The sequence below is a fragment of the Aristolochia californica genome, unplaced genomic scaffold (assembly GCF_029961685.1).
Source record: "Aristolochia californica isolate CCGP_79_NKW_82.1479 unplaced genomic scaffold, dmAriCali1.0.hap1 SCAF_3, whole genome shotgun sequence".
Lineage (NCBI taxonomy): Eukaryota > Viridiplantae > Streptophyta > Magnoliopsida > Piperales > Aristolochiaceae > Aristolochia > Aristolochia californica.
The window spans coordinates 6,856,285-6,870,247 of NW_027181992.1; the positions used below are offsets into that span (position 1 = coordinate 6,856,285).

At 43.1% G+C, this 13,963-nt stretch overlaps 1 protein-coding gene across 2 annotated transcripts in view; it reads right to left on the reverse strand.

The window, feature by feature from the left end:
* Window positions 1-13,963, reverse strand: part of LOC137958392 (1,4-alpha-glucan-branching enzyme 2-2, chloroplastic/amyloplastic-like) — a 74,204-nt gene that overhangs the window by 36,189 nt on the left and 24,052 nt on the right. For both annotated transcript variants that reach the window (XM_068805380.1, XM_068805381.1), the window contains exons 5-6: window positions 1,073-1,115; window positions 666-725 (exon numbers count right to left, since the gene is read on the reverse strand). In XM_068805380.1, coding sequence (XP_068661481.1) covers window positions 666-725; window positions 1,073-1,115 — 103 coding nt within the window. The remainder of the gene's footprint in view (window positions 1-665; window positions 726-1,072; window positions 1,116-13,963) is intronic.

Genomic DNA, 13,963 nt, shown 5'->3' on the forward strand with positions numbered 1-13,963 from the left:
CAGAGAACAATGCACTAGTTCATAAAATGTTCGGGGATGAAACTATCTACTAGGTGGTTTGGTTGAAGTGCTAAAGAAGTCTTGGTGGGATCCAGTTCAAATCTAGAGTCAATTATATGTATCAAGCCAGTTACTTGGTGGTTGATGTTGGATTTCTAGAAAAGATAAATATATCACTAAAATGTTGTAATATGAGTACATGAGTCCCTATTTATAATAAAGGAAACAAGTAGAATCCAATTACAATTAAACTACCCTTATCCCAGTTACACCCAAAGTTAAACACTAAAAGACAAGTTTTTCCATAATATCTACTATATGCTTTGCATCAATCTTAAATTCAGACCAACAAGCTTGGGTCTACCTATTATCAGATATACTGATCTGGATCTACATGATCCAGCTCAGATCGGACTGGTTAACCCCCAAGCACTTCTTGAAGCTCAGACTAATGACAAACTAATAGAGAGAAGAGGTATTGACTTCCATACAGTCACTACGAAGTAACATAGAGTGCATTCACAAAATTTGGAATGATACAGTGTCACCTCTTGATGGTGTGACGTGGGAGTACACATGCACTTAATTTTGGGCCTCCTGAGATGCAGCTTTAACGTGTTGCATGCATATCAATAACAAATAATAGAAGTATGAATATGGCATACTTTTGTCATAATATCAGCATTCGGGTTCCAATTGTTGAAATCTCCAATCAATGATGCAGACTGGAAAAAAGAAATAAGCAGTAATTAGACGCAGAAAAGCAACATAATAAACAAAACTTCAGGATCTAATATAACACGAGATTTGTTTCATCATAAAGTGTGTACACACAGACACACACATAAAGATATTAAGAGCTCTTTGCTTCTTTTATAGTGTAGTTTGCTTCTCTAATAAACTTGCACTTTCTAAAAAAAAGAAGAAGAAGAAGAAGAAGATATTAAGAGCAAAATCAAAATGATCTCTTCAGAATTGTCCTCAAAGATAGGAGTGCCTCAAAGGGAAAAGAATAGAATACAAAGTCATGCTAAGAAAGCTCAATGGATGTCAGAACATGAGGAAAACAGACCTTTGCACCAGGTGCCCACTCCCTGTATGTAATCCCATTCTCACTGAAAAAACAAAAAAAAAAAAGATAAAAAAAATAAATGAGAAAGAATAGACACATCCGTCATGCTTAGCTTAGACATAAGGAAGGAAGGATCCTACTAAAGCTGATGCAGACCATAAAATGAAATTAGATTTTACACTAAGAAGACTTAAAAAAACTTAGTATTGGTGTCTCTTGATTGTAAAATATGGTGTGTAGAAGTATGTTAAGTAAACTATGCTAGCTCATTAAAAGATGAAGATTTATCTGCTTGAAGCAAGCTCCCCTCTTTTCTCAGGGAAAGTGCAATCAAGGTCCAATTTGTTTATGATTTTTTTTTTTAAGTGCAATTAAGCCAAAGATTGCAATCTTACAATTGTACTATCACTGACCTGAAAGTGCTTTGCAGAAACAGATTACTGTCAAATTTAGATAATAAATGATTGTTTAACTAGGAAAAGAAATAAAACCAAAAATCATGCATCAATCAAACAATTGCCAAGCCACTCATCATGATAGAAGATAGGTATGTCCCTCCAACCAAGACTTCAAAGGCTGAGCTTGAAAGTACGATTTTATTGCCATAATCTTATATTTAGCCATATAAAAGCACATTTAATATGTGCTCCACATCTTATGTTAGTTGTCCAAGAATGATAGAAATTTTTTAAAGAGATTAATCTCACAATGGTATGGGCAAGGAAAATTTTGTGTAGATTAGTTGGGAAGAACCATAAACTTTGCAGTCATTTTGAGAGTGATATGTATACAATCAATACATATATTTATTTTTTTGAAAAGGATAAGTATATATATAAACAAGAGAATTACAGAAATTACAAAGAGGAGAGCATGTCCCTGAAAACCATGGATTGTAGGGTAGCTCCGTTTTTAGCAAACGCATCGGCTGCCGAATTTGCGGATCTCGGAATGTGAGACCAAATACAAGATAATAAAGAACAAATTTCAATAATCTCCCAAAAAATGTCCCAATGACGCCACAGGGGAGGGGATGAACGCTCGCACCAACTAATGACCACCTTCGAAGCCCCTTCGATATGGAGAGGGCTGGAGCACTTATCTCGAAAAACTCGACATATGAATAAAGCTGGTTACCTAGGTGATCCGAGATAACCCGCCGAACCCTGAGAGTCCAGGGTTACCAAAAGAAGAACCATCAAAGTTCAACTTAAGGTAACCAAAATTAGGAGGGGTCCATTCCTGCATCAGCCGGGCATTTGTCTTCAAGTGCAGCCTAGCTAGATTAAACCAGTTATCACGGACAAGAGTTCCCACAAATGAGGAGAAAGACTTCTTTGTCAGGAGCCAGGAGGAAATATGCCCAACCACTCGATCCGCCACCCAATTTGCAGATTCGATTTTTCCTTCAAACCTTCTGCGATTGCGCTCATTCCATAAACCCCACGGTATAAAGCTAGCACAAGCCGATAGCATCACCTTGCCGAGACCAGGAAGGGACATACCACGTAGAGATTTACTGAAAGACATCAAATCGGCCGCCATACATAATTGAATCTCCATCCTGCTGAGAATAGTTGTCCACACCTTCCAAGAGAAGATACATAGAAGCAAAATGTGACTAGTGGACTCAACTTCGGTATTGCAGAGAGGGCATAAGGGATCCACTGAGGGGTGACCTCTTCTTCTAAGCATGTTAGCCGAGAGAATCTTGTCGAAGCAAGCACTCAACATAAAGAATCTAATCTTTGGAGGAGCACAAAGACGCCAAACATAGGAGACTACGTGATTTTGTTGAGAAGTATTCCAACCATTGATGAAACTGAAGGCAAATGATACTGAGAAGGTGCCTTTTTTCTCTGGCCACCAAACGAGCTTATCTACCACCAAAGGACGAATTTTTATAGTAGATACTGAATCCATCAATCAGCTGGCTTCTAAAGCCTCGGAATCCGAGAGTCCTCCTCTAGGATGGAGGTTCATACCACCCTCCTCGAAAGCATCGGCAACTGATATATTCTTATGAGTGGATATGAGAAACAAACTTCTGAAGGCAATCTGTAGCGGCTCCTGCCCCAACCATAAATCATCCCAAAATTTGAGAGACCTACCATTTCCAACATAGAATCTAAAGGCACAAGTAGGTATAGTTTTCTCCAAATTGGAGATAGACCTCTCCGATTTCCCCTAATATCCACCAATGAGTCATACCTCCAAGCTTGGAGATAACCATTTCCTTCCAGAGGTTTGAGGATTGAGTATTGATTTTCCATAACCATTTAAGGAGCAGAGCTTGGTTCATTTCTTTGGTTTTCCAAATCCCTAGGCCACCCAAATTTTTTGGCAGACAAACTTCATCCCATTTGACCAAGTGATATTTAAAGGTAGCACTCGATCCTCGTCATAAGAACTTTCTTTTCAGTTTATCTATTGTCTTACATATGGATGCAGGACAGAGCATAAATGATAGAGAATAATTCGGGATACCTGCAATGCAAGATTTGAGAAGTGTGAGCCCCCTTGCCTTACTAAGCAACCTCCCTTTCCAAGTTGCCAACCTGGATTCAATCCTCTCAACCACCAGAGTCCAAAGCCTTTTCCCGATGCGGCCGTTGAATAATGGCAGACCAAGATATGTGGACGGTAGATTGCTTGTTGAACAACCGAACAAACTAGCCATTTCTGCAAGAAGCTCAGGACTAACGTTAAACCCCATTAGAGAGGTCTTTTCCCAATTGACTTTCTGGCCAGATGCTATCTCGAAAAGACCCAAAATCGCTTTAATCTTCCTTGCTCCCTCAATGTTACCAATCCCAAATATGATAGTATCATCTGCATACTGGAGGATAGGAATATTAAATGCTTGTTGAGGGCTGATTGGAGGAAGCCATCCAAGGCTAACTGCAAAATAAAACATAGAAGAGAGGAATTCCCCGATCATGTTGACAAAGAGGGGGGAGAGCGGGTCGCCTTGTCTAATACCTCTGGACCCTTTGAAAAACCAACAGACTGTGCCATTTAAAAGAAGAGAATATGTGGCCGATCCCACACAACTCCTGATCCAAAATCTCCATCTGTCACCAAAACCCATCCGACCCATGATCTCGTCAAGGAGAATCCAATTAACTCTATCAAACGCCTTCTCTAAATCAAGATTCAACACAATTTTGGGCTCCTCATTCCTCTGGAAGTGGTCAATAAGCTCATGTGCAGCCATAGTGGAGTCTAGAATTTCTCTTCCTTTAAGGAAAGCACCTTGCCCTTTGTGTATGGCGGTAGGAAGGTAAGCTTTTAGGTGAAAGAGTTTGTTGACCTAGGCACATGAGACTAGATACATGAAATTACAGAAGCTATGTCAAAAATTTCGTGAGAAACGTCCCAATGCCGCTAAGGAGGCGGAGCAGAGGAAGAACACCAGCCAATAACCCCCTTAACCTCCTCAATGAGTAAGGTTACATTGAGGTGATCTCGATAAATAATGAGCCCTCAGAGAAGGGGAAAGAGTTTGGTCGAGGTAGAGTCCATATTCCCAATGGCCCCGAATAAGTGATGAGAGGAGTTCCACCAAAATTCCGAAAGACACCACCAAAACCAACCACACCAGGATTGCCAAGGGCACTACCATTAAAGTTAAGTTTGATGGTGCCCAAAGGAGTGAGGTTGCCATTCTATCATAGCTGGTTGCTTGGAAGGGGCGAACAGAAAGAACACGCTAATTGACACGGAGGGGGACATCTGATAGGCAAAGCAAATTCCTTTCTTGTGTGGAGCCATGAAGATACATGCCCAACAACGCAATTGATGGTATCTTTCACACTGCCGAATTTGCAATTTGTTTTTTTAAATGATGCTGAATTTTATTAAATCAAAAGCTCAAAAGAGCAAGATTACATGGGGGAAGCCTTCCCAAACAATGAGAGATTGTTGGAAGGTTCCAAATTTAGCCAATTTATCAGCCAAGGAATTGGCTGATCTAGGAATGAGATTCCAATTACAATGAATTGAGGACACAATATCAATAGTAAAATCAGTGATAGGCCAATGGCGCCAAGGGGAGGAGCTTTCTTTTGAGCACCAGCTGATACAATCTTGGAGTCTCCTTCAATAAGCAGCTTACAGTGAAGACGGTCCTTGAAGATTTGAAGGCCAAAAAGAAGAGCACTCACTTCAGTAGTGTTGGAGTCGGCGATGCCCACCAGCCCAGCATAGGAGAGAATAGAAACTCCACAACTGTATTTGAAAACACCATTTGCTCCTGCCAGCACAGGACAATCTGAAGCACTGCCATCAAAGTTGAGTTTGATGCAGTCGCTTGGGAGAGGATCCCACATAGCCATGACCGGAATCCTGCGAGGACACGTCATATAAGCGAGCAAGCTCCAATTATCACGAAGGGAAACACCCTATAGAGAGGCAAATTCCTTTCTGGTATGCAACTAGCTAGAGATTAAACCCACTGCATAAGAAGTCGTATTATTCGGGGTACTGGTTTTTGAATTGAATCTACGGTTGTTACTCTCAAGCCAAATACACCATGGAACGCGCGCAAGGCATGCCAAGAGAATTAACTTACCAATCTATGAAGTCGACTCCCCATAATCATCTGACAAGTGCCGAAGAGGCCCTGGTGAAACCCCATTTGGAGGCCAATCTTCTAAAATATCTTCATCCAAACTTGCCAAAAAAACCACAATGCAGAAGAACATGCTGAACTGTCTCACCACACACACCACAAAGAGGACAAGTATGGTTAGGAGCGGTGAAGTCTCTTTTGTGGAGGTTATCAGAGGTGAGAATTTGGTCTCTGATGGTAGTCCAAATAAAAAATTTCATCTTGCTAGGCGATGAAAGCTTCCATGCTAGGTATGCTTTATGCTCAAGCAGGCTGGAATCGTATTCTCTGATGTGAGAATAGGAGGAAGCAACTGTGAAACGGCCATTAATTTTTTATTTTTTTTTGAGAGAATGGTGTAAATGTATTACTAAAAAAATATAAATACATACCTTACTGTACAAGGTCTTCCTCCACAACAAGATTTTGAAGGAAAACACCTAACTTAGCCTGATAATCCACTAAGTGCAGATCTAGGAATATAATTCCAACTACATTGCAATTCAGAAATTACATTACATATATCCTCAAAAAGATCATAGTGCCGCCAAGGAGGTTTAGAAGACTTCTTGCACCAATTGATGACAACTTTTGAATCACCTTCAATGCAAAGAGGACCTACCATCCAATGATGAAAAAGATTTAATCCATTATATAAACCAGATAACTCGGTAATTGTTGACTTCAATTCACCAATTGGCCCGGAAAAAGAAAGGAGAAGGTTTCCTTTATCGTCATGGATGACCCCACCATATCCAGCAGGCCCAGGACAACCCAAAGTGCTTCCATCGAAATTTAATTTGAAATTGCCTAACGGAGGAGGAGACCAAGTTCATGGTCGGAGTGTGAACAAGGTGAGACATTTCCACTACAAGTTGACAATTTCCACATAAGTTTGCTACTTTGAGATTTTTGAATTCATTCCGCATGAGAATCCAGGAGGTAACTTGCCCAACAATTTTGTTGCTTAGAATATTATTTGGAAGAGATTTTCTATTGAATTTCTTATTATTTCTTTCTTTCCATAGAGCCCAAACGATGTGACCAACGCAACATGAGATTAATAATTTTCCAAGCTTTGGGAGGTGGGCGTTTGTGACTGTGTATAGTGGATGTGAGATTTTGAGAGGGACAATATTGCAAACTAATTTTACTGATGAGTCCGGTCCAAACAGAATGAGCATAATCACAATGCAACAAAATATGGTCCGCAATTTCAGGAGTGGTCCGGCAAAACGGGCACAGGGGGTCCAGAACATGCGTTCCCCAACGAATTAACGAATTAGATGTCAGGATTTTGTTTTGACATGTTGTCCAGATGAAGAACTTTGCTCTTGGAGGCATGAGTAAAGACCACACAATGGCAGATGGATGACTAGATTGAGTAGAGGGGGAGGGAGTACGGAGTTATAGGTAGTTGAAGTAGAAAACGCACCTTGGGGACATGGAGTCCAGATCAGTGTGTCTGGAGCATTTCTAATACATACCATCAATAAACTCGTGACGAGATCGACAACTTCAAGGGCTTCTTCATCCGTCAACACTCTACGGAGATTTAAATTGCACTTACCAGAATTCAGCCCGACCGTAGATATGGTCGCCTCTTTGTTCCTAGGAAGAGAGAAAATTTGACCATGGCTGGTATTGAAACTACTTGGGCCCACCCACCAGTCTCTCCCGAATTTTGTCTGACTGCCGGAACCATCGTAACACTTGACGGCATTTTTGAAAACAAGCAGCAAATGTGTTATCATTTTCCACACAGGAGATAATTTATTGTACCTTCCACCTTCTGTCCACCATCCAGAAAATTTTTCTGCTTTGGCCGCCACAATGTCTCGCCAAATCAAAGACGGGTGCATATTAAATTTCTAGATCCACTTCATAAGCAAAGCAGAATTTGTTGTTGCAGTGTCCCGAATCCCAAGACCACCCACAACTTTATAAACATCAACCCATTTCACTAGGCAGTATTTTCTTTCCCCATTTTGCCCACCCCATAAAAATCTTCTTTTTAGGAACTCAATTCTATTTCTGACAAAAGCAAGGCATCGGTATAAAGACAAAAAATAAGACAGGATACCATGGAAACAAGACTTTATAAGAATAAGCTTACCAACTTTGGACAAAAAAATTCCTCTCTAGGAAGCAAGTCTGCCTTCAAGACGCTCAATGATTGGGGGTCAAGCAGATTTTGAAGGTAAAACAGGGGATAGAGGAAGGCCCAAATATCTGGCGGGAGGGGAGGCAACTTTACAACCCAAGTATTCAGCCATAGAATTTAGAACCGAAGGATCAATATTGAAGCCAAAAATAGATGATTTAGCCCCAACTTACCTTTTGCCCGGAAGACAACTCAAAAAGGTTGAGCAGAGCTTTCATGTGGGAGATTTGACTTAAAGTACCTTCTCCGAAGAGAATAGTATCATAAGCATACTGCAAAAGCGGAATATCTTGGTTTGGGTCGTCAGAGACAGGATTAAGCCAACCCGTGCTTTTAGCAAATCGGACCATAGAGGCAAGATGTTCCCCTATGAGAGTGAAGAGGAAAGGGGACAGAGGTCACCTTGTCTGATGCCTCTTGTAGCTTTGAAGTAACCGCAGGGCTATCCATTTACAAGGACAGAATATGATGCAGTAGAGATACAACTTCTCATCAAAAATTTCCACCGAGTCCCAAAAACCCATTTGGTCAAACAGGTAATCAATTAATTTTTAGTTTGCTTGGTCAAAAGCCTTTTCAAAGTCAATTTTAAGGACGAATCTGGGCCGATTTTATATTTTGAAGGAGTCTAGGCGTTCATGAGCAGCCATGGAGTCGTCCAAAATATTCCTATCATGGATAAAAGCACTTTGGCAAGGACTTATGATTTTGGAGAGGTGGATCCTAAGACGGTTTGCTGGCAGACGGGTGATGATTTTATAGTAACTTGTGGAGAGACTGACTGGTCTAAAGTCTTGGGCAAGGGAAGAGGAGGATTTTTTTGGGATTAGAGCAATGAAAAAAGCCCCTACAGCTTTATGGGTGATACCGACTAGGTGGAAATTTTGGACAAATGCATATACATCTGATTTGATGGTATCCCAACCATTCGGCCCAAGATCATTATCCTTCGAAAGCCAACAGGCTGCCAAATCGATTTGTTTTGTGCTGAAAGACTTTTCCAGATCAGACGCCTCTAAGGAAGAGATTCGCAGATAATCGAGATGAGGCAGCTTTGGCCGATTAAAGCGCTCTTCGGAATAAATCTTTGAGAAAAACTTCACAAGAATATTAGAGATGGAGGGGCTCTCCGAGATCACTTGGTCTCCGTGACATAGAGATACGGTTAAACCTCCTCCTGGCCGAGGCAATAGCATGAAAAAACTTCGTATTTCGATCCCCCTCGGCCATCCAACGAAATCTGGCCCATTGTTTCCAGCGGACAGTTTCACAGCAAAGTAGATTTAAAAGTTCTGAATTTAATTGACCTTTAAGAAGTAATACAGAGGGAGAGATAGACCTTTGCTCTTCGAGTAGGTCGAGCTCCAGGATGCGACGACGAACCGAGTCTTTCTGAGAAGCAGCAGCAGCAGCACGATGATTAATGGACCATGAGCAAATCTTCGCCTTCAGAGCTTTTAATTTGAGGGGAAGCTCCCAGACCGGGTTGGGGTGATACTCCAGTTCTTGCCACCAGACTAGAAGGGAAGAGTTGAAAACCTCCATAAAGGTCCAAGAATTTTCGAACCAAAAAGGAGAGCACCCCAAAGCGGGGGAGTGGGTGTTAATTTGAATAGACCAATGATCAAAACCGACTTTATTAAGCACTTGGCCAGATGTGTTTGGGAAAAGATGGAGCCATTCGTTGTTAGCTAAAAAATTATCCAACTTGGAAAGGATTGGAGAGGATTGGCCATTTGACCAGATATATTTTTTTCTTAGGAGGGAAATTTGGATCGAGACTACCAATGAGATCAAAGAAAGCTCTCATTGATGAAGTAGTTCTGGCCACAGGAGGGCTTTTTTCTGAGCAGAGGAGAATAGAATTGAAATCACTAGTCAGAAGCCAAGGTAGATCCCAGAGATGGACGAGTTGGAATAATTCCTCCCAGAAACAGGCGCGGTCGATAGGCCTAGTCGGACTGTATACACCAGCCAACGCCCACGAAGTACCCAAAGAGTAATCGTGGAAGCGAATGCCAATGGAGTATTGGCCCAGTTGGGAGAGAGTAGCGTCTACTATTTTTGGATCCCAGATGACAAGAATGCCACCCGAGTGCCCTATAGCATCGACCGTTGCCCACGTAGGGTCCAACCCATAACATAAATCACGAGCAATAGAATAATCAAAATTTTGCAGCTTTGTTTCAACAAGAAAAAAAGAATTACAATTTTTGGCTTACACTCCAAAAGGGCTGCTTAGATGATGGCTCGCTTAGACTGTGAGCCGATTCCTCTGACATTCCAAGACATGATAATCATTTAGAAACGGGTAGGTTGAGATCCTTCTCCTATCGGCGAGAAGCCTCGTGGTAGTAAGAGCTGAAAATCCACGCAAGTTGGGTTATTTCATTGTATTCTTCAGGTGGAAGATCTAGGTCTTGTTCTTCCAGGAATTGGAGGAGAGCATCCTGAGGTTGGGGCTGGTGAACCGGGTAAGAAGCAGGCATAAAATTTGTTATTGGAAGGGGGATTTTAGGAGGGGAGACAGGGGGGGTTACTGATTTCCTGGGGGCAGGTAACTTTTGCTTTGCCCTTCCTCTTTTTCCTGGCGTAAGTGTAGGCGAAAGTTGTAACTAATGATCTTTCCTTTATTTCGGGTGCAGCTATTTTGGAAGGGGGAGTGGAGGGAGTTTTGGCTTTGGAACTTGAAGCTTCCATGGTAGAGTTCGGTTTGAAGATTTGTAAAGGGATGGGGCAAAAAAAGGGGCGAGATGTGGTATTTATAGGCTTTGAGGGGGGGGGGATTTTGATTTGGATGAGTTGTTGGCATGGCAGGCACCTTTCCGGGTGAAGGGAGATTGAATGGGAGGTTTTTGAGAGATTTTTTGGGTAGCCGTAGTACTCGGAGGGATATCATTGTACAGGCAGATTTCCCATCCTGCTTTAGGACATGAGGAAGCCGTCGAAAAATTTGGTGAGGCAGTTTTGGGAAGTGTGGAGGATTTTTCAGGTGTTGATACAATGGCTGGTCAGAAGAGGGAGGTCTTGGGTGGGGCTCAAGGAAGGGTAGGGGGCTGATGAGTGATTGGACACGAAAACGTCGAGTGGACATTTCTCGCCAAGGTGTCAGGGGTGGATTTCGAGGTATATAAACCCTAGGCAGAAAGGACGATTGATGGAGGGGGAGTTTTGAGGGAGACTCGAGAAAGGGTAGGGAACTGACGTGTGTCGTTTGGGCTCGAGGGCGGCAGAGGCAAAAAGGCTGGTGGGGTTTTACACGAGGGTAGGTTTTGGTAGGTGGGATGAGAAAAGATAGGGGAGACTTGGTAGGGTACGGATGCGATTTTCGAGATAGGTTGTCCTCGGGAAGCGATGGTGCAAAAGTTTGGGGGAGAGGCAAAAATTGATGGTGATGGGTTTCTCGGGTGGTGGGCCTGGGACGGGGTCATAGGGAGAGGAGGTGATGTTGAAGGCAGTGAAGGGATTGCTGAAATGATGGGAGGCGAGATTTTTTCAGAGAAAAGGATGTGGGATTTGATGGCTCGGGGATCGAGGTGAGGGATGGTCAAACAGATCGAGGTCAGATAATCCTCCGTGCCAGTCTCCATGCCGTACAAAAGCGGCGGAAAGCTGGAAATGTCGAGGGATGGTAAAGAGATTTTGTGGGGTGGTGAGGTGAGGTGACGTTTGGGTTATCATTTTGGGTTTTCTGAGATTTCTGGATTTTGAAATGGCGGAGGGGAGGGATGTCAAGGGACGGTAATGAGATTTTGTGGGGTGGGGAGGTGACGTTTTGGTTGACATTTTGGATTTCCGGGATTTCTGGATTTTGACAAGGCAAAAGGGTGGGAATGTCGAGAGACAGTAATGAGATTTTGTGGGGCGATGAGGTGACGTTTGGATTAACATTTTGGGTTTCCAGGATTTCTGGATTTGGACGTGGCGAAAGGGTGGGAATGTCGAGGGACGGTAATGAGAGTTTGTGGGGCAATGAGGTAACGTGTAAGTTAACATTTTGGAATTCCGAGATTTCCAGATTTTCGAGAAATAGATTTTTCTTCAGGAGGGTTCCTTGGGTGATTTTCGAGGTTTTTTCCTGAGTTGGCCTGGTTTCCACTAGGCGTGACTCTGGGCAGTCTCGAAATCAATTTGACTCAGTACTCGGCGATTCCAAATGTTGAGTTGGGTTCGACTCGGAAGCTTATGAGTCATGGTTCATGGAGGGGAGACAAATCATCTCCCCTAACTCCAGAATGACCCAAGAAGATAATTCTCCAGAATGGAGTTCAATGAGATGTGAACCACTTACCAGAATTCTTGGCTTAATGAAAAAAATTTCCACAAGCAGTTCCGTAGATTTTTCTTCAGCCCAGGCGAGCTCTCCAAAAATGTTTGCCAGGTTTGTCCAGAGAGTGTCGGCATCGGAGTTCCAGTGGAATGTCTCGAGCAATAACCCATTGTCCGACCATGGTGAGGCCAGTAGTCCAGCGAATCATACGCAAAATTGGGGATTCGGTCTCATTTTTTTAAAAAAAACAATGCATCTCTGTCTTCTTGCGTTTTGAGAACCAACAACCAAAGTTTGGCTTGAATGTGCATGATGTCCAAAGGCCTCCGGAGATTTGTTTTTTCTCTAATCCAGACCCCAATCTGATTTGTTGTGTTGAAGTCGGGGTGGACTGTGATGATTTCCGCCGTTGATAGTCGCTTCTTTCCATCCTTCTAAGCTTGATCGGGAAGAAACAGAGAGATGTGATTCTTGTGAGGATTAAATTTTGAGGTCGGGAGGGGCGGAAGCACTTGTTTGTTCCTGGGCTATTTAGAGATTTTTGGGGTTGGGGATGCAGCAACGCGTTTTCTTGTGGGGAACAAGTGGCTGGGATGGAAATTGTGTTTTTCTGGGAAGGAGCGGAGGGGGTTGTGGTAGTGGGAATTTTTTGGAGGGCCTTTTCCTAGAGGGTCATGTCAATGGGTGTGGTATCGGATTTTTTTTTTTTTTTGAGGGAGAGCGTAGATTTTGCTTGTTTCGGTTTTCTGAGAGAGTTGAAAAATCGAGCTCCGGAAGTTCTTCCAACCCATATCAGATTGGGGGCTTTGGGGGAGGAAGATCATCCCCATGATTGTATTTCCCCTTCTCTACGTGATGGAACATTCCAGCCTTCCTCCATGATATTGCAAGTGCACCTGGAACTCTAGCCCTCTGGTGAAGAGAGATCTTCCACGGCTTCTTCCCATCTTGCCGCTCCATACGCTTTCCAATAATATTCCGAAAGCTTCCACTGCTTGGTTGGGTATGGAGATGAAAGACTTCTTTGCTCCTGAACTGGATGTGATGCGGAGATGAGATCCGTTTCTATTTTTTGAGTTTTGGAGGGAGATAGATTCTTTGCCATTTTGGAACTGCATCTCCTCCAGATTCTCCATCCTGATCCTTCTTCTTGAAGTTCGGCTGACGACCGTCTGCCATCTTGACTCGTCTTCCGGTCTTCGAGCGGGGGTCCTTTGCTGTCGGTGCAGACTACTTCTACAGCTGCTGCTGCTATGGTGGATCGGTTCGCTCCAATCGCTCTGAGCTCCTCTCTACTCGGAGAGGTGGGCCAGAATGGGGATTCGTGGGTGGTGGTGGATTTCGAAAGGGTCCCAAGTGGGGGGGGGGGGGGTTTCGTGGTTTTGCTCATCTCACCAGGGTAGCTCCTTGTTTTCCTGGAATTATTCTTTATGTTGATCTTTGTTTTTAAAAGATTTGATGAAAGGAGTAATGAAACGGCCATTGATGTTGGGCTTCCATGTCAGTTTATCAGCCACATGCTCTCGGATAGTAATGTTGCTGAGCTTGGAAAGGAGAGCAAAAATCGGTAGCTTCCTCATCATTTAGACCCCGACGAAATGGAAGACTCCATGAATGGTCACTCCACGAGTCGACCACAGAGCAGGAGAGGTCTCTAACCACCTTGGAGAGCCCCCAGAAGTCCTCTGAGAGGGAGAGGGGGCCACACCAGTCATCCAACCAGAAGAGGAGGGTCCTCCCATTTCCGGTGTAGAAAGATGTGGCATCTCTAAATGCTGGGAGTAGCTTGTAAACTGATTTCCAAATCGGGGATAATAGACGAATGACGCCACCCTCTCTCCACCA